Consider the following 21,876-nt stretch of genomic DNA (forward strand, 5'->3'; position numbering starts at 1 on the left):
AAGAGAAATGGGTGAGGATTTGCATGAACAGTGATCTCGCAATTGATACTTAGCTAATTGTTCTGTTGATTAAAAGGATACAAATCAGAAATGGGATCCATTTGTCTTAACTCCGAAGTGCTAATGGGAGTTCAGAAACATAAACAATGATTTTGGCCAATTAAAGAGCTTCTACTTTTAACATGTGCAAGGTTGAGTGGGAATGTGCACGACTGCTTGGCATAGTAATGACTCAGAATCCGATCTGCAGTGCAAATTAGCTCCAGCGCAACACGAAGTCTGCCTAGTGCAGCAAAGGCAGGTTGAGGAGGGGTCGACAACACAGAAATAATACCTCTTGTCAAAAGCCCTGGTGGCTTCTTGTGTGTTGATCCGTCCCATTCAGAGCAACCTGCCTCTGCTACATTTAGCGATGATACGAGGACCATTGTTGCTTTGCCTCATTAGCACAACAGGAAGGTAAGGAGCAATGTAACATCAGGATTGTTCTAGACATATTATCTGGCTTTGATTTTGTTATTTTTCAGGCTGAAGATGGCCCGGATCTACTGGGCTGCCTTTGAAAACTGCTTGGAAACTTCAATCTGTGCAGAACGCTGCAGCCAGGATGTAGACTGGAGTGGATCATAGGGATCACATCACTCCTTAAGTCTTGGCCCATCTACACTGGCTCCCAGTCTGTTTCCTGGCACAATTCAAGGTGCTAGTGATGACATTTAAAGCCCTATAGGGCTTGCTAGGGTTGCCAGGTCTCCTGCCAACATCATATGTTGCCTGCCAGCACCTGAAGTGCCAGCGAGAAGAAATGGGGTCATTAGGGTGGCCAAATACGGACAGCAAATAAGAGTCGGGAACAGCTTCTTTACCATCGAAAAGACTTAAGCAGTCAAGCCCCCAGAATCTATGCTTCTCTTGAATTTAATCACTTGACATATGAGATTAAGAAAACCATACACCGTCACTGGCACATTTTACATAATGTGTCAGGTTGCCAACAACAACCGCTCTTTGGTCTCAGGAAAACACAATCCTTGAGAAATTATTTAGTTAAAACAGATCTCTTGGAGAGTAGACAAGGAGTTAATGCCGTCGGCCATCACAAATGCGGCGCATGCTCCGTTTGCACCTACAGTCTTCCAGTTAAGGAAGTAAGCTCCACTTTCTCAAAATTTTAAGTTTAAGCTTAAACAATTTAGTAATTGTTTGTCACAAAATGTGGTTTACGCCATCTTGTGTCCTTGTTCACTTATGTATATCGGGTCTATGATGAGGCAGGTCAAACTGTGCATCGGGGAGCATAGGGTATGGATACGCGCAAGAACGATGGAAGCCCCTTTAACGGAACATTACCTACAAAAAGGACATACTGATAATGATTTGTTATTTTTTGTTCTTTGGCAGTATAAGCCCCGTCCCTATTGCCAACAAGATGTAAATAAAATATTGCATAGACAAGAAATGAGATATATATTTCTTTTTAAAACAATGACACCAACAGGTTTAAATAATGAGTTTGACTTAGTGTGTTTCCTTTAAGAGCTTTAAGAGCTTCCTTCAACAAGTACCCTAAGTCACTAAATGTGTCCAATAGGACTGTCCCTTTAAAATTCAGATACAGGTGAGAGCAATTTCTTGAATTTATTAATTTAAACTATGGGAAAAGTTAGCAGTTTTCAAACCTCTTATGAAGATAGAACCCTTTGGGTCTACTGGTCATTCTGTTGTGGTAAGCATATTCTTTTGTATATTTCCTGATAAAGATAATATTATTTCCCTATGTATAAAATGAGTAAGCATGTCTTTTTTCCCCCAGAGGTATATTTACCCTTAGAAGCTTGTTATTTTGTTGCAATTCGCAATAACACTATATTGGAGACCAACTGATGAAGCAATTGTTTGCGAACAGTACACCGATCTAGAGGTGTCGTCTTGTTGACCATTGATTGGACTCTGCACGCTTACATATTTTTCTCATTGGAAAAGCGGAGCGCTCTGGTGGGGCAACCCCGCGTTCTTGGAATAGTGGAACTGAAAGGAAGCTCATCACTTCTTCGATACAGTTTCTACTTACCTCTGATTTAGCTCACGGCTTATCCTATGGGTTGTAATGGACTTGCTCCTTTGAGATATTGATGTGATTCATTTTGTGATGTATTTTGCAATTTGTATTTTGTGTTAAGCACTGTAGGAATTGTTGTTAGTAAATAATTGTATGACTGATTTTCAAATTGAGCCTTCGTGCTGTTGCTTATTTAAACCTCCAGGTACTAGCTGGAGAGCTCCTGCTATTACAATTGATCTCCAGCCAATAGAGATCAGTTCACCTAGAGAAAATGGCCACTTTGGCAATTGAATTCTATGGCATTGAAGTCCCTCCCCTCTCCAAACCCTGCCCTCCTCAGGCTCTGCCCCCAAAATTGCCTGGTATTTCCCAGCCCAGAGTTGGCAACCCTAGCCCCAGAGAATGGGTTAGTAGCAATTAAAGCCACCTCCTCTAAGACAGGAGGGCCCTGATCCTCCCAGCCCATCTGCACTTCCCAGTACACTCCTGACACTACCTCCCATAAAAACAGAATGTTCCTCTAACTACGGTTTCCAGGACCTCCCTGGCCACCGGCTAGGGTTGCCAACCTCCAGGTGGTAAAATTGCTCAATTCATTTCATGTCTATACATATAAAATGCAACAGTTAGGCAACGGAGACAAGACGTTGTGCAATGGAAATCTGGTATAACTCCATTTCATATGAAACTTTTTCAAGCTCTCAGTCCTTCCGTGCACAATACATTCAGTATATGAAGGAGTGTACCTTCCTTGTATGCATGGACGGCAAAGTAAGACGTCTTACTTTGCTGTCCATTCATACAAGGAAGGTACACTCCTTCATGAATGAATTGTGCACGGAAGGACTGAGAGCTTGAAAAAGTTTCATATGAAATGGAATTATACTGGATTTCCATTGCACAACGTCTTGTCTCCGTTGTCTAACTGTTGCATTTTATATGTATAGACTTGAAATGAATTGAGCAATTTTGCCTACATTTACCTCCTTGTAACGCCTTTGCATCGTCATATTGGGTCTATTTTAGACCAATTGTAAAAAAAAATTTGTCTGCTCAACTGAGGTTGTGTTAGTGAGAATTTATTCTCAATATATTTTTCTAAAAAGCAATTTTGCATTGTAGTTACCTTATTGTGGGTTTATTCTTGCTGGTGTCCTTATTTTGAATTCTTAAACTCCTGAGTAGCACTAATAGCCGTTTTCGACTACAACCTCCAGGTGGTGGCTAGAGATCTCCTGCTATTACAACTGATCTCCAGCCAACAGAGATCAGTTCACCTGGAGAAAATGGCTGCTTTGGCAATTGTACTCTATGGCATTGAAGTCCCTTCCCTCTCCAAACCACGCCCCAAAATTTCCAGGCATTTCCCAACCCGGAGCTGGCAACCCTATTCTGGGCTGAGAGTTTTAGGACAGCTAAGCAGTGTATGTTCTGAATGGCGTGTCTACTCAACTGAGTGGCGCTTTTCTCTTACTTTATAGGATCTGTTATGCTTCTCTTCTGCTGTTCCTATTTCCTTGGGAAGGCTTGCAAAGGAATATTGTGGACTGATATTTAGACCATTTATTCTGCGTCTTTAACTGTTGCAAGCTGCCCTTAAGAGCCTAGTGAGGATGGTGTAGGGTTGCCAGCCTTGAAGTGGGGCCTGAAGCTCTTCTGGAATAACAACTGATCTCCAGATTACAGAGATCAGTTCCCCTGGAGGAAATGGCTGCTTTGGAGGGCATGATACCCCACTGAGGTCCCTCCTTTCCTCAAAGCCTGCTGTTCCCAGACTTCACCCCCAAAATCTCCAGGAATTTCCCAACCTGAAATTGGCAACCCTGGATAAAGGCGGGGTAAAATTGTTATCAATCAATCAATAAAATGGCACTTGTTTTTTTCAGGCATGCACATCAGCTACAGAAAAAGGACTGGAAGGGTGAAGTAGCCAGTGTACACATTGGCCTTAAAATTGGTCAAACTCCAACCGGTGGCCTGCCTAAAGGGAAGATTTGCTGGGCACTTAGCTAAGTGGTCCCACTGAACCCAATCAGCTTATACATGTCCAAGTGGTCATTGAGTTGTCCCTGAGAAATCTCTGAAGTGCTGCTATAATAATGTGCTTTACTGGAACGAGGAATTATGCTAATAAATGAGAAGGCATTTGATGTTTTGGCAAAACCGCTCATGCATTTCCATATCTGCAGTTCCGCATAAGTAGATTTTTTCCACATTGTAACCTTTCCCTATCACACCTCCACTCCCTTGCCGGGTTAGAGGGATTAAAAACAAATCACTTGTCAGCAGCTATCTTCCACGTCGTTTCACTGAGTGAGAGTAGAAATAGCATTACACCTGATCAGAGCAATCCTAAATGGAACTACCCTCCTTCTAAGCCCCATTAACGTCAATGGACTTAGAAAGGCATAACTCTTTTTAGGATGACCCTGTAAGAATTCTGAAATATTGGCCAAGATCCAAAGTATTGCTTTAACAGAGGCTGTTACCACACTAGGTATTCCCAGCAATGTTTCAAGATATTGTCGAAAACTTTCACTGTCAGAGTTCATTGGTTCTTGTAGGTTATCCTGGCTGTGTAACCGTGGTCTTGGTATTTTCTTTCCTGACGTTTTGCAGGACAATGATTCAGCTCAAACCCAACCCCTTTCTGACTATATATTACTCTTTCTACACACTTGACACTGAGAGTCACTGTCCTTCAGTGTTACTCCTCTGAAGATGCCTGCCACAGCTGCTGGCGAAACATCAGGAAAGAAAATACCAAGACCACTGTTACACAGCCCGGACACCTACAAGAACCAATGTTTCAAGAGTTTGGAAATGTTGTAAAAAAATCAGTTTGCACTTTCAATGTTTTCCCACCGATTTATTAAGAGTTTGAAATTGTTGTAAAAAATGGTGGTCGCACTTACTTTGGCCCCTTCAGCTGTGAAGACGTCTTCCAACCGTTTATTGGCCGTGGTATTCAAAAACCCTTTACAAGCGGTGTATTGGTTTGCTCCGTTTAAGTGATGTCACTAATGACCCGCGAGTCCGGCGAGAAGCCCTCCCGCCCCCCCCCCAGCCCAGCCAGCCACCCTTCTTTGGGGCGCCTCTTGGAGTGGCAGCAGGACCCGCGAGTCCGGCGAGAAGCCCGCCCCCCCCTCCATGCAACGTTTCGGAAATCCTTGAATACCATGCTGGAGTAGAAGAGTGCGGTGGGGAACACATCGGAAACGATTTATTATATAACGTGGTCCAACTTTAAAAAATGCCCTAGAAGGCTGAGTGCGGTAACCCCCAGACACAAGCAGGCTTATGTCTTCTGTCTGCTGGGATTTTTGACTTGTTTTCTTTCAGCAGCAAACAGCAGGCTCAGCCCACACCATATTGCAGATCAGGGAAATGTCCACATAGAACTGTAATCCTAACATGTCTTCCTGTAGCTCCAGTAGGGTTGCCAACCTCCAGGTAGTAGCTGGAGAAGTGGCGAAGAGGGACCTACCAACCCTAGGAGGAACTTCAATGCCATAATTGCCAAAGGGGCCACTTTCTCCAGGTGAAAAGATCTCTATCAGCTGGAGATCAGTTGTAATAGCGGGAGATCTCCAGCCACCACCTGGAGGTTGGCAACCTTAGAGCCAACCCAGGTAAGCTCTTCCCCAAAGTTTCTCACCACTTAGGATAGTGGGGTATGCATAACAAAACTAGGGGAAATCAGCTTCACCACATGCATGGAATAATTTACACTGCAGACTTTAAACTGGTTGAGCAGTTAGGTCTGTGGAAGTGCCGATCTGTGAGGCTGAAGAAGGACTGTAAAAATTTGGACTGTGAATGTTGCCTTGGTGATAAAAACCCAACAAGCGGCTCACCTAGTGAGTTCACAGCTGAGCTGAGATTCAGACAGACTGATACTGAGGCAAGTCGCTCTCCTCATATGGAAGTGATGTGGCATCATTGAGAGCTGAGTACTATTATTTGATACAGCTTGTCTATTTAGTATTGTTGCTTATCTTTTGCTAAGTACCTGGAGGTTGGCAACCCTACTTACAGGGTTATTGTCCAGATTTTTGAATGTGAAGTACTTTGAATATTCCAAAATGGGGGGAAATGATGACTATTGTATGCTATTAAAGGCCAAAATAATGGCTTCTGATTTAATGATCTATCTATCCATTTACCTGCTACAGAAAAACTGGAGCTAAATTCACAGCACTCTCAATGAAGAGAAGGATGATGACTCAGCTTTTCAAGAAATAATTGTGTTATGCTTTTACACCGACAAAGGTTTTTCCATCAATCACTGTCTGGTGCTTGTCTTTCAATGACATGCTGATACTCAATAGATGCAAACCAGATGTTATAAACAAAGAAATGAGTGGGGGGAGCCTTTCATCCTCCCAGCTTGAAGGCTGCCATAATTCATCAGAAGAATTTCAAAGGCAGACTGTTGTGGTTTTTAATATATTGATTATAGGTATTGACATATTGTAGCTTTAAATGCATTTAATTTCGTGTTTTTAGTTCTCATTTATGTTTTGGCTACGTAACTTAACAGTTGTCTGAGGCAGTGGAAAACAGCTGTGTAACTGCAGAGAAATTAGCTGACGGTTTAGGAACAGAGCTAATTTACAGATAACAGAGTTTAGGGGAAAAAATGGATAAGACACCTTTTGAATTTGGCTTGTTTGCTTTTACATCTGCCTAAAAGAATGTTTTAAGTATTCTTTGGCTTTAAAAGTTAATCAAGAGGCTATATATATATATATATATATATATATATATATATATATATATATATATATATATATATATATATATATATATATATATATATATATATATATATATATATATATCTTTAAGATAGAAAATGTTTTAACTTAATAGCTAAACAATGGGTGTGAAACTTAGAAATGCTATGTAAACCTTATTTGTTTATATGACAATCTTTTGATGTTATCTATTAATTTATGACATCAAGGTTAAGGCAGATGCTTGAGAAAAGATATTTAATTTGATTTTATGCATTGCAAGTTCTTTGAAGTTCCTTTGATGGAGGGATAAGATGCTGATTTGGAATTCATATGCAGATCTGATATAACCAGATGTGGATTCAACAGGGCTTTGGGATGGTTAGACAGTGTGGTGCCGTGATTAAGAGTGGCAGACTCTCATCTGGAGAAAGGGGTTCGATTCCCCACTCCTCCACATGAAGCTTGCTGGGTGACCTTGGGCCAGTCACAGTTCCTCTCAGAACTCTCCCAGCCCACACGAAGGCAGGCAGTGGCCAAACCACCTCCGAATGACTCTTGCCTTGAAAACCCTACAGGGTCACCATAGGTCAGCTGAGGAAGAATATTGTATATTCGAAATGAGGATTTCTCAAGAAAAGGCATCATCTTCTTTGGTGACTGGCATAATCTCCTGTCAGGAAGAAAGTAACATCATCTATAAAGAAGAAAGAAACTTCATTTATACTGAGTACCTATTTGGACTCTTGGATGTGATTTTGACTTGTTAACTTGAATTTGTGTTTATTATATTTATTTCATCCGCTGCATTGTGCCAGTCTCTGTGTTATTGCATTGCAGTACCTGGAGGTTGGCAACCTACCCACCAGCACAAGGTCCCAAGCTGCTGCCCTGAAGCCGAGACCGCCCCCTTGCTCTGTTATTTTGGCTAAAGCACAATGACAGGCCTGCCCCTCTTCCAGTTATGGTTTATAATCTGATGCTCTCCATCAAAATAAATGTGTGACCAGCAATAGACAAACTCTGATGTGCCAATATGTCTGAATCCTAATCTGGAAGGACTGTTTATAGAGGCAACAGTGATTAGTCATGCTCGTTCAATTTTCGGTCTTCCCTCCCCTCCACTGTGACCAGGATGCTTGTAGAATCTGAATTTACAAGCATCCTGTTTGGACTATCCATTGCTTGCAGAATATTCAAGGTTAATCTTAGAATCCAAGAACCTAAAATTCACAGTTCAGATATTGCCCTATGCAGAGATTTTACCTTAACAGGTAGATAGAGGCCAGAAAATAACAGATTCAGTTTGCACAAGATACATCTAATCAGTAACATCAGTTGATCATACTATGTAGTTTATCACTTTCATATGGAAACCTTCCATAACATCAATTGAGACAAAACATTACAATGACACCATAGATCCCAAACTGAAACATGGAATTCCTGCCTAAAAGCTTCTCATTTTTCTTGACCGTATGAATTATTACAGAAAGGCAGCATGTCATACCCCAGTCTCATCACATCTTGGAAGCTAACCAGGGTAAGTACATAGAAGGCAAACCACCGAGGAAGACTCTGCAGAGGAAGGCAGGGGCAAACCATCTCTGCCTCTCCCTTGCCTTGAAAGCCCTTTACTGGGGTCGCCATAAGTTAGCTGCAACTTGATGGCATGAATTATCACACCCTGATAGGGTCCCCTTCACCCTCAGTCAATATAGCTTAACATGCCAGATGGTCTCCGATATTGTTTGGCTATCCTCTATCCCCAGGCCTCTACTTGAAGCCACGGTCTCATGACCTACAGATGGGCTCTACTGCAAAGTATTGTTGGCTCTACTGCGAAGTATTGTTGTTTGAAGCAGTTTGAACATTCAAGCCGTAACTCGATGCTGTATTTCTCAAGTGATAAACCTGGACTCGTGAAACAACTCACACTTTTGTTTGGCACCCTAACCAAGAAGCAGTAACACACAGCTGAGGTAATCAGTGTTTAAATCCAAAAATGGCGGCAAACCATGCAGAGAAAATGAAGGTTAAGCCGTAAGAACTGAAATGATAGTGAACTTACTAGGAACTAAATGTGTCTGTTCTGAAGGTCTTGGAGTTTGGTCTCTTTAAAGACTATTAAATTCCAGCTATAATGTGGAAGGAAAAGACATCAGCTCAGTGTGATTGCATTACCAGTAATATTTGCTGGAGTTCACTTTTCTTTGATCTGCTGAACATCAAAAGTACCAAGGCTTTAGATGCTGTTCCTTCACACCACTCAACAGCAAGAGGAACATTTCCAGAAGAGGAACTTTGGGTATCTTCACTTTTTCTAAAGCATGCTCAGAATTCAGGATTGAGGTATCTGATATGCAATACCCTCATTTTGATAGGTAACCCCCTTAGAGCTATTCTGCCATGGCAAATATTGGGGGTGAACAGGAAACACAACTGATTTCCTCTGTTTATCCATCTCATCCTACATGGATCTTGTGTATCCTTCATTCTACAGTGATATCTAGGTTTTAACTGGAGCTTCTCCATCCATCCATCTACCCATCTAGGTTTTAACTAGAGCTACCCATCCATCCATCCATCCATCTATCAATCATCTGTAAGTTCAGCAATGCACAGTGTTGGGTAGGACTTTTTATCCCTACTAATGTTCTTGGGGGATGTGGAATGGCAGAGTATAGCATTATCTCATCAGATCTTGGAAGCTAAGCAGGGTTGGTACTTGGGTAGGAGACCACCAAGGAAGACCTTGCATGGGAAGGCAATGGCAAACCACCTCTGCTTAATCACTTGCCTTGAAAACACTATAGCGTCACCATAAGTTGGCTGCAATTGGACTGCCCTATACACACATACACTCACACTCAGACAATGTTCTTGGGTTTCCCTCTGAGATGTCAGATGCCGCCAAAATTAGATGCAGAATATTGCACAAAGAGACTCCATTAAGATTGCCTTTGGGTGGCCAGTGGTCACCTTCACGGTTTGACTTAGCCCTATATTTAGGGTCAGAAAGGATTTATTTCTCAGAGTCAAATAGGCCGGAGATCCTGTGAGTATTCTGCTTTTCCGAGCAACAATCTGACTCTCCTGCCTGATGTAAAATGTTTACTCTGCCTCTGCTGTGTGTTTGTTGTTTGCTGGATACCAGTTCTGGCAAGTCCAATAGAGACAAAATGAGGCAGATGGATGAACTTGGCAGGCGGGTGAGCAGGCAAATATTTGGGATAGTAAACAGGGAGACTGGTCTGGAGAGAGGAGAGGCAAGGGAGCAGCCTGGTGACAGCTTGGTCTTCACCCAAAAGATGAGCTGTTCCTATTGAAGCCCCATGCCAGAATCAAGGACTTCTGGGCCCAGATGGAACCCTAATAGGGTCTGGCATCATTTCACACCTGCATGCCTGGTGGCACAGAGAGTTTGGCATCTGGGTCTGGCCTCCAGAGTCTGGCTCAAGACATTTGGAGCCTTACATTGCAGTGGAATGATGAATGGTGGGAAGCCGGACTTGATGGCTTTTTAGTACATTGACAAAAACTTGGCAAGGAATAAAGAGACTGAAAATGAGAGTGAAAATGACAATTCTGTTGCAGATACATTGGGCAAAATGAACCAGTTATCAGCATCAAATACAATTGCTGGTAACTTATTTCAGCACCTCACACCTCCCTCTATTTTATACGACCTAACAATTATACCTTGTTTTTATTTAGAAACTCTTAAGTGCACTCCTAAGCAGAATTACACCCTTTTAAGTCCACTGAAGTAATAGACTTAGAAGGGTGTAACACTGTTAAGGATTGCTCTGTTATTCTCTCTTGAGAAGTACTAATTTCCCAGCCCCTCACCCTACAGTTCAAGTACCCTCCTCCAGGACAACAGACAAAGGCATAAAGCTGTTGTAATTATTATGCTGTGAAATTTGGTAGCGCCCTAGATTGGAGACCAAAACAGTTGTCTCCATATCAGAGAATCCCACCCTCTTTGATCCCACCATGTTAACTACATTGCCGGTCGGGTGTGTACCACTAAACAAAAAGGAGCAATGCCACATCCTCAGGGAGAATCTTGCTAGAAAATTGTTTCAAAGTTTGTAGCTCTTTTTTCAGCCATTAATAATAAAAAAAACCCAATACATTCTAATGCTTTACTGCTGCCTTTCAACGTAGTTAATCCACGCATGCAATATTTGTCAATCTGTAAAGCAATTATTATTCACAGAAAGTACAGGTAGTTTTGCGCATTTAAAAGAAAGGATACATTCAGGATGGAGAGAGGAGGAGGAGGAGGAGAAGAAGTGTAGTTGGTTTTTATATGCCAACTTTCTCCACCACCTAAGGAAGAATCGAACTGGCTTACAATCACCTTCCCTTCCCCACAACAGACACCCTGTGAGGTAGGTGGGGCTGAGAGAGCTCTAAGAGAGCTCCCTAGTTAATAGACACTGTTCCCCCATGTTTCATGGTATTACTCCGGCTTATGGAGCTGCAGTTTCCTACTTGTCTTATTTGGAGTCACCGGACATTCACAGAACTTTTATGCTCGCTAGACTTAACATTCTTCCTTCAGCTATTCTACAAGGAAGATACAAAGGAATCCCTTTTATTGATAGGTATTGTCCATGTAAGACTGGGGATCTTGAACACTTAACCCACGTGCTGTTGTACTGCCAGCTTTACATGAGGCCGAGGAATACTTATATTAAACCCCTACTGCCTAGTGATCAGAGTCTCTCAGATCAGCAGTCGGTGATGTACCTTTTATCTGATTGAAACACCTCTGTCACTCAACAAGTAGCTAGTTTTCTCCTGTCTGCACAAAGGATTTGCGAGCAGTTTGTTCGTACTTCTAAGTAATGTCATTTTAATGTAATCTGTTTTAACCGATTTCGCAGTTCTGTTTATTGTATGCTGGTGTAAATGCCTAATAAAGGTAATTATGATGACGACTAGCCCAAGGTCACCCAACTTGCTTCATGTGTGGGAGTGGAGAAACCAACCCAGATCACCAGATTAGCATCCGCTGCTCATGTGGAAGAGTGGGGAATCAAAGCTGGTTCTCCAGATTAGAGTCTACAGCTCTAAACCACTGCTCTTAACCACTACACCATGCTGGCACATACTCTGGAATGCATGTTCACCAACGATCCTTCCTTCTACAGACATCGACAATGGAGCTACCAAACTAGCTCCCAAAGCAAGAAGGTCCAGCCTGTATAGATCACTCAATGTCATAGCCCTAACTGCATCTGGGACTCTATGTAGCAAGTCATTTCGCTCTCCTGTTTAACATTTCTGTTTTTGTCTGGTAGAAGTTTCCGTTTGCTCCTTCACTCACCTGTAATGAGGTTGTCCACAAGAGTGGTTGGCATGCAGAAGATCCCCACCAAGACATCGCTGATAGCCAGGTTGAGGATGAAGATGTTGGTGACGGTCCGCATCTGGCGGTTCTTCAGCACAATGAAGCACACCAGCATGTTGCCCACCATGCACATGAAGAAGATGAAGACGTACGCGATAATGAACATGGCGGCCACAGGGGAAGAATGCTGGTAGTAGGCGGAGAAGGTATAGTTCTCCTTGTAGAGCGGGCTGTGGCTCTCATTCTTAGAGCTGCTTTTGGAAGGGGAGAAAGTGTCATCTGAGGTGGGGGGAAGAAAGAGAAGGAAAATCAACTTGTATTCGGTTTGAGGCACCACAGTGTCTTTCATATCACCTACTACCTGGTCTTCACCTGGAGGTGCTAGGGACTGAACCTAGGAGCCCCTGCATGCAAAGCGGATGGAGGTTCTACCACTGAACCATGGACCCACACTACTGAGCAAAGAGAATGGTGCAGCAAGGCCACTTTTTAGTCCAAGTAGTACCACAGACCCCTAGGGTTGCCAGCTCCAGGTTGTGAAATACCTGGAAATTTTGGGGGCAGAGCCTGAGGAGGGCAGGGTTTGGAGAAAGGAGGGACTTCAATGCCATACAGTCCTGTTCTCAAAGCAGCTATTTTCTCCAGGGGAACTGATCCCCATTGGTCTACATCTCCACTTCGTGGAAACCTTGGTGGTATCAGTGTTGACTGTATACACCTACCCTTCAAGGGATTGTTAAATACTTACCTGGTGCAGGACTGTACAAACTTTGGACTGTATGTTGTTCTTTGACTGCTTGTTGGTGATGCACTTATTTGTGTTGTCTGTGTTACATCTGTATATATAGTGTATTGTGTATTGTGTTATTGTGTAGCATTATAAAATTTTGCACTTTGTATACATCTTTTCACATCTATGCTGATTTCCAAACCTCAGGTACTAGCATAGAGGTGCCTTTTTCCTACCCACCATCTGGAGATTGGCAACCCTACAGACCCCTCTCCCAGCAAACACTCTCCCTGTCTTGGTTTGTCATCTGCACAGCCTGATCCAAACACTTTCCCCAGCTCCACCTAAAGTTGCTAACTGGCCAGGAAATAAAAGCCCGGTCCCTTAAATAGAGGCTTGGTGGGCCGAAATGGGCAGGTGACATTTACAAGGGCCACCAAGGTGGCTAATGATTTAAAACATCCAAGATAAAATTACATTATAACACCATCAAAATCACACACACCCCAAGCAAGCATCATAAAAACAACTTCAAAAAGAGTTAAAAGAACAGAGTTAAGATACATACAAAACATAAAACATTGGTTAAGACTGAGGGATCATTGAGGGAATGCCAAATGAAACAAAGCAGTCTTCACCAGCTAGCAGAAGACAGCAACAAAAGGGGACAGATGAATCTCCCTGGGAAGAGAGTTCCAGAGCTTTGGGGCCATGAATGAGAAGGCCTTCTCCCGGTTTGCCATCCGCCTGATCTCAGAAGGCACAGGCACCCAAAGCAGGGCCTCTGAAAACGTCAGGCAGCTTCATGAGGGATTAGGAAGTCCTTCAGATACGTTGGTCCCAACAATGTAAGGCTTTGAAGAAGAAGACCAGCACCTTGAATTGTGCCTGGAAAAAAACTGGAAGCCAGTGTAGAGTGGCCAAGACTGGAGTGATATGTAGGGTTGCCAACCTCCAGGTACTAGCCGGAGATCTCCTGCTATTACAACTGATCTCCAGCCGATGGAGAAATGGCCACTTTGGCAATTGGACTATGGCATTGAAGTCCCTCCCCTCCCCAAACCTCACCCTCCTCAGGCTCTGCCCCAAAAACCTCCTGCCGGTAACGAAGAGGGACCTGGCAACCCTAGAGATATGGTCCCTACAACCCATCACCTGTTAACTGTTAGAAGATCAAACTTACATTAAAATTATATTGAAGGACCAGTTAGAAGGACCAGTTTAAAACTGGTGAACCCAGTGGATCCTCTAATACTCCCCACACATTTGGAGCCCTCCAAAATAAGGTCAAATCAGGTGCCTTCTCTTCCTGCCACATGATTTCCTGTCACATGCTTGCAGTATAAAGGATCAGTGTTGCTACCGAGTGGTTAAAGGTGGTTTCTGGGTAGGGATGTCAGCCTCCAGGTGGGACCCAGAGTTCCTGTGGAATTACAGCTTACCTCCAGACTACAGAGATCAGTTCCCCAGGAGAAAATGCATGCTTTGGAGGGTGGACTCTATGGCATTGTACCCCACTGAGGTCCCTGTCCTCCCCAGGTTCCATTCCTAAATCTCCAGGAGTTCCCAGCTGGAATCTGGCAACCCTACCCCCCCGAATCCCCTGCTGGTGGCCCAGCAACACTGTTTCTGGGTCTGGAGAGGTTGAAGACCACTGGTAGAACGCATGATCTTGTGGGTTGTTGGTGCTGTTGTAACTATCATAACAACCTCTCATTTGTCCCCTTGACAAACCAGATGTTTTCACGAGTCCAGGAGCTGCTGTTATAGGCCACATAAAAAGATCCAGCTCCCTGTACACTAACCCAAAAGTTGTCCTGATTCCTACCAGCCCTCTTACTGATGCCCTAAGAGACAGGAGTGTGACATTCCCACAATATTTAGGGTTGCCAGCTCTGGGTTGGGAAATACCTGGAGGTTTTGGGGGTGGAGCCTGAGGGGATCAGGGTTTGGAGAGGGGCAGGGCTTCAATGGGGTATTATGCCATACAGTCCACCATCCAAAGTGGCCATTTTCTCCATGTGAACTGATCTGTGTTGCCTGGAGATCAATTGTAATAGCTGGAGATCTCCAGCCACCACCTGGAGGCTGAGAAACTCAGAACAGGAGCAAAGTGTATACAAAGTGCAAAAAACTTCGCTCCTGTACTGAGTTCCTCATCCTCCCGATATTAGTACAGTGGTGTCTATTTCTCCACCACCTGGAGGCTGGCAGCCCTAACGATATCTGAATTAATGTGTGGCAATGCTGCAGGGTAGACTAGCCCTAAGACTCTTCCTTGATTCTTTGGGAATCCAAAAATTGCACAGTTGTTCAGGTGCTGTTCTGGAATCCAGGCATCTTTTACTTGTAAAGATATATTTCCCCATCACTCTTAATCTTTATTACGGTCATTGACCAGCATTACAAACAGTAAAAATTCATCCAATTTCACAAAACTTAGCTTAAGGAAATAATGTAAAATGTGACCTTTTAAAAGCCATTTAGGACCATTTAAAATCTGCCACAACTGTAATTTTCCGGATCCTACACATCAAAATGCAAAATCAGGATCCTACATATCCAAACGCAACTTGGCATGATGTCTGAGAGTTCTTATCTGATAACAAGTAGTCCAATTTAATTTTATCAGTTTCACCAGAAATCCTATCTACATAAGAAAGGCCATGTTGGATCAGACCAAGGCCCATCAAGTCCAGCAGTCTGTTCACACAGTGACCAACCAGGTGCCTCTAGGAAGCCACAAACAAGACGACTGCAGCAGCACCATCCTGCCCCTGTTCCACCGCACCCAAAATAATAGGCATGCTCCTCTGATACTACATAGAATAGGTTTTTATATGCCGACTTTCTCTACCTTTTAAGGAGAATCAAACCCGTTTACAATCTCCTTCCTTTCCTCTCCCCACAACAGACACAATGGTCTTTTATGCATGGCTATTTCACTCGCCGTCAACCCTCCGATGACTTCAGGTCTTTGTGTTGATTTTGTGTGCCGTTTCTGACCGTCAGAGGTCGACTCGTTCTCCCTCTGTCTTTCCCCGCATTTTGCCCACATTTTCAGGGTCCTGCTTTATGTCGAATTTGAAAACGCAGGCAAAACGCAGGGAAAGGCAGGGAGAGAGTGAGGAAAACCTATGACAGTTGGAAACGGCACGCATAATCAAAGAACCGAAGTCACCGGAGGGGGGACAACGAGTGAAACAGCCATGCATAAAAGACCCTTGTGAGGTAGGTGGGGCTGAGAGAGTGTGACTAGCCCAAGGTCACCCAGCTGGCTTCATGTAGAGGAGTGGGGAAGCCAACCCAGCTCTCCAGATTAAAGTCCACCACTCTTAACCACTACACCACACTGGCTCTTTATAGTGGCATGACTGCAACAAGCATCTAGGGAACCGTTGTCTATGACATGTGATCAGTGTCCAAACTCCCTCCTGCCGCCCACATGACTGTGCCACATTCTGACTATTCCAATGGTTAGGTTTTTTTATTTTAAATTTTTAGACACCGAGGACCCTGCTGTTGTACACGAGTAAGCCGAGGCTCACACTGGATCACCTTTAAAAATAAAAATGTTGCAGACCTCCCCCCCATCCTGGCTGTCTGTTTTCACTTTCCCCTAGGATTGCCAGCTCTGTGTTGGGAAATACCTAGAGATTTTGGGGGTGGGGCCTGGGGAGGGTGGGAGAGGGGAGCTCAGAGGGTCTAGTGCCATAGAATCCACCCTCCCAAGCAGGCATTTTCTCCAGGGGAACTGATCTTGGTTGTCTGGAGATCAATTGTAATAGTGGGAGATTGTAATACTGGGAGTGGCGCTACCTGGAGCTCGGCAACCCTTCCCTCCCCCATTGCAACATTCCCTGCATCAGAACCTCTGGTTTTTCAATGTTTCTTTGTGGTTCCTTGCAGGCTACATACACACTTGGGGGCAGCTGGAGCCAGTCGGCAGCGGAAGCAGTTGCCTGGGGCAGTCCATTATATCAGCATGAGTCCGGGTCTCGTTTTGGTGCTTGCATGGCAGCTGACTTTGCACGTGGAAGATGTGCTCCAGAATCCTCAGTGACATCAGATGAGGCTCTGGGGCATGGTGTGCTAGGCCAGGTCGTCTTGGGTTACTGCCGGCTACTGGTCTTGAGAGCAGGCTGTTATCTCAGGAATGCAGGAATCCGGGGGAGTCCCGCCAGGAGCTGGAAACCAAAATAAAGTCGGCGTGCAGAGGGGAAGTCCAAAGTCCGGTCCAAGGGTCAGAAGTCTGTTTATCAAAGTCTAGGAGCGTCAGCAACAAAAGTCAGAGATCCTTTTGCAACAATTGCTTTCGCAACGTCTGTCTGTTCCAAGCCTGGGTTTAAGCTGTTTCTCTTGGCCTTAGTTCGCATCCTCAGACAACTCACAGTCTTGGAGCCGTCTCCTTAGTGCCTGTAGACGCGCACTTCTCCTTTTACTTTGCAACTCCATTCTTCCTTTTTGCCTTTGCTGTTGTTGAGTGGCTTCAGGTGAGCTGGGTGGGTCCTGCTTCTGTGGAGTTACAGCTGCATCTGGTTGTGCCGAAGGAGGTGATTCTGTGTTTACTTCCAAATCCTCCGCAGGGCTGGTGTTTACTCCTACCTGTTGTCCTTCGCCCTGCCCTGCATTCTCAGCTGCCCGAGGTGCAATGCCCGTTATTTCTCCCTGCTCAGGCTCTTCCTCTGATGATGCTTCACCTGTTGAAGCCTGGGCCATGACTCATGGCTGACTTGGGGACACCTCTGCTCTCCTTTGAGCCAGCCCTGCTATGGACTTTCTCTCTCTCCCACAGCACACGTCCCATTGGCTGATGATGATTTTAAAAAGAATAAAATCCAGCGACAAAATTCTTTGCCTGCCTGCCCCCCCCCCAACAAAGCTATTTGAGAGCCACCATGGTGTAGTGGTTAAGAGTAAGTGGTTTGGAGCGGTGGACTCTGATCTGAAGAACTGAGTTTGATTCCCCACTCCTCCACATGAGCGGCTGAGGCTAATCTGGGGAACTGGATTTGTTTCCCCACTCCTGCACACGAAGCCAGCTGGGTGACCTTGGGCTAGTCACACTCTCTCAGCCTCACCTACCTCACAGGGTGTCTGTTGTGGGGAGGGGAAGGGAAGGTGATTGTAAGCCAGTTTGATTCTTCCATAAGTGTTAGAGAAAGTCGGCATATAAAAAACCAACTCTTCTTCTTCTTTTTCCATTATATCTGACCCAGATGTCAAGCCAGCAGTGCTATATTCACCTTAGCATAAATACAGCACAAAATTTAAATTACAAATTATTTTATCTGGAACAGCCCTCAGAAAACCCAAGAAGCAAATAAATTAATGATCTTTGATGCCAGTAAAATACAGTCTTGTCTTATTTATTTCTAGCCTCTAAGAAAGAGATGGGTGATAGATGGATTCTGTGTTTCCTGGCTTCCAGCCGCAGTGTCTTCATCACGTTCCCTCCTAGCAGAAGATAACAAAACCGTTTTACTCCTCAACTACCAACTCTATAAATTCAGCCCCGGACTCTGAAAAAACGAAGTTTGATTTCTGCCGGCACGAAAGAGCTCATTGTTCGAATTCAGCCGTGGTGTTCGATGCTTTGCATCCAACTCTAGCGGCACAGAAAGACTTGAGAAGAGAATAATGAGCAGGCTTTATCAACATGAAACGGAGAGAGAGGAGCCGCGGGGCGAGGAAGGATTGCCACCTCTTCACATTATATGTTTGATTGGCGGTTCCTACCTCGGCAAGAGACTTTGGTCTTTTTTGCATGGCTGTTTCCCTGTGTTTCGCCCACATTTTCAAATTTGAGATAAAACAGGTCCCTCAGAACACGGGCAAAGGCAGGGGGAAGGCGAGGTGACCTGTGACGGTTGGAAACGGCATGCATAATCCCCACACAGACTCGAAGTCGTCGGTGGGGTGACCGCGAGTGAAACAGCCATGCATAAAAGACCTTTGTGCGAAACACGGAGGAAACTGGGAACTGGGTGGGGGTTGTTGGAGAGCAACAGGGTTGTTCACCAGAAGAGTGAATTAAAGGGGCCATTTTCTTCCCAAAAGAGAAGACAAATAGTACACAGCAAGGCATTGCATCTCTCTCTCTCTTTCTCCCACACACACACACACACCACAAAGCTTGGGCAAGCAGTATCAAAGATTGGGATCAGATTCTGCACCTTCCCTGACCTCTTTAACTTCTCCCATATCAATGAATTATGGCCATTGTCTCGCACTGGAGCCAGATCTATGTCTATTAACCATGGTGACTAAACAGAGCCTCCATGTTCAGAGGCGATAGCAGCTGTTGGGGAGTTAGGAGTGGGGTGGCTGCTTGTGAGCTTCCCAAGGGCACATGGCTGTCATCCCCTATGGGAACAGGAGGCTGGGCTAGGCAGACCTTTGGTAGGATCCAGCAGGGCTCTTCTTATGTTCTTAAGAAGATAAAGGGTGTACCCAGGACATCGTTGTGCTCAGAGCAAAAGCCATGAATGTCCTGATATTGGGATCACCGATGTCTGGAGAAGGGGGCACGCATAGGCTTCTCCCGGCCAACTCATTCACGCATGAGTATCCCCTCCTGCATCTTGAAATGGCACGGTCTCAGAAGGGCTATACCACTTGATTTTCCAGGCCGGGTGAAAACGGATTACCGAGTTTGTCTGAGTCCTTTCAAAAACACCCTATAATATTATACCGAAACTGTAATGAACAGGAGAGACAGTTCTTCGGAGTGATCTCTAGTGATCCAGCTTCGCCCATTTTGTCTCTCCGCCAGACTCTCAAAGCCAAACATGCTCTTATGTTGCCACCTGATAAACATAGTTTTAGCCCATCGGTCCCGACTATGTGCCAGTACAACAAATGTGCAAGCAGCGCATACATCCTAGTACCATTGGTTTTAAATGGTGAACACATGAGGCTGCCTTGTCCTGAGTCAAATCACTGCTCTGTCAAGGTCAGTACCATGCACTCTGAGCTGGCAGAAGCTTTGTGGGGTTTTAGGTGGAGATCTTTAACATCTCCTGCTACCAGATCCTTTTAACTGGAGATGCTGGGCATTGAACCCAGGACCTTCTCCAGGCAAAGCAGATGCTCTCCCACTGAGCTGCAGTCTCCCTCCATCATGCTGTCCACGATCACTCAGCTGAGCAAGCTGGTAAATTGTGTGTGTACATCAGCAGTAGTTACATAGCCAGCCACTATGCTGAATGCTACCAATGCAAAGATGCACCAAATAGGCATTGCAAGCAAGTATGAATAATCTCATAAAAAAACAAACATTTGCAACCGCAGGTGCCCGTGTTCCTGGTCTGATGCTCTAGCAGGCAGCCCAGGGACACAGGAAGTGTCTCTTGGAAGGGCAGGAACCTTTTCTCCCCAAGATATCTCTCTGATAAGCAATGCCAACCAGCCATGCAGAATGCTCTGCCTATGCTGGTCCCTGCCAGCTGTGCTCAGTTCAGGACGGGTCAAAACACTCCACAGGTCTGACCCGCAGTGCCTGGTCCGCACCAAGGACTGGGACTGCAGATTCTGTTGCTGGCAAAAGAGCCTGCTAGAAAACCCCTGAAGGCAAACCTCTAGACCTAGGAGATTTTTAATTCATGGGAAACCACCAGAAGGGGTAAAACAACCACAAGGCTGTCTTTGTTGGACACAGTTTAGTTGCTTTGGTTTAAAGAAATGGTGTCGAGTATTTGGGCGCCACGGCTGTGGGACCCACAGGTGGAAAGTGGTGCGTCTTTCTTCCGCAGCCCCTCCTTCCAGCTGTTCTGCCTCTTCAACTCAAAGCATCTTTTGCACATGAGGGGCTGTGGCTCAGTGACAGAGCATCTGCTTGGAATGCAGAAGGTCCCAGGTTCAATCCCCAGCATCTCCAGTTAAAGGGACTAGGCAAGGAGGTGATGTGAAAGTCCTCTGCCTGAGACCCTGGAGAGCAGCTGCCGGTCGGAGTAGACAATACTGACTGCCACCAGTCAGTATTTGATGGACTGCCACCCCTCTCCGGCAGTTCCTTTTGTCATCCAGTCAATTTCACATAACGCATCCAAAGTCCATGGAGATAAACCCACTCTTTGATGTTTAATAGACGTGTGCATGCGTGTGTGTGGGTCAACTCTGAAGCCAACTGAACGGTTCTTAAAGGAAAGAAGCAGTGGAAGCCCTTACCTTCTTCCCTCTCCATGATGCAGGTGGGCCTCAGGTCCTCCTCTGGGGGTAGGGGTCAGCAGGCAGAACGGGACTCCTGGAGCCAGCCCCGCCCCTCAACCTTTCCCTTCTCTTGCCCCACTCTCTCTGGTAAAGAAAAGGGTTTCTGCCCGGCTCCGACAGGAGTCCGCTCGCCTGGCAATCAACCTCCCACACCCACCCCAGTCCTGGGAGCTTCAGGCTGCTTCCAAAGGATGCTGCTGCCGGCTTTATATGCTCCTTTCTTCAGAACGGCCCACTTCAGTTCCAGGATAAGAAGATGAAAGGAGGCACCGTTTCCTTCTCTTCTCAAGCAGCCGAAGAGTCAGGACTTGGCAAACGGCATGATAACTGAAGTCATCATCATTAGGCAAAGAGGGAAGGCAGCTGGAGTTCCCTCCCAGACTTGAGAGCAAGAAGCCCGCAGACTTTGCAGAGATTCAAATTTGCCCCTCAAGGAAGAGCTAGGAGGCTTTTGCCTGAAGCTCCTCTGAAAACCTTTGCCAGCAGCTTCCAGCTTCTCAAAACTAGGAGAGAGGGAGCTGCTTCCCCAGATACACCAACCCTTCCTCATCAACAGCTCCAGGGTTCTCATTTCCATCAGCAGTGCTGCGGCAGGCTGAAATCTCAGTGCGGTTTCCAATCCGGGCCGGCAACTGAAGCAGAAGCTGTTCGACTGGCTTCGCTCCCTGCCTGCCTTTGTTCCCCCCTCCCCTCAGCTATTGGGAATCTCTTTTCTCCACCAGCTCGCAGCCCAGAAAGACACGCCAGAAGGACGTTCCCATCTCAGTTT

The 21,876-nt window shown here is 45.2% G+C and overlaps 1 protein-coding gene across 1 annotated transcript in view; it reads right to left on the reverse strand.

Moving 5' to 3' along the window:
• Positions 1-21,081, reverse strand: part of NPFFR1 (neuropeptide FF receptor 1) — a 42,112-nt gene extending 21,031 nt beyond the window's left edge. The window contains exons 1-2 of the mRNA XM_056850355.1: positions 21,066-21,081; positions 12,143-12,445 (exon numbers count right to left, since the gene is read on the reverse strand). Coding sequence (XP_056706333.1) covers positions 12,143-12,445; positions 21,066-21,081 — 319 coding nt within the window. The remainder of the gene's footprint in view (positions 1-12,142; positions 12,446-21,065) is intronic.
• Positions 21,082-21,876: the final 795 nt, after the last annotated feature.

Source organism: Euleptes europaea, chromosome 5 (genome assembly GCF_029931775.1).
Source record: "Euleptes europaea isolate rEulEur1 chromosome 5, rEulEur1.hap1, whole genome shotgun sequence".
NCBI lineage: Eukaryota > Metazoa > Chordata > Lepidosauria > Squamata > Sphaerodactylidae > Euleptes > Euleptes europaea.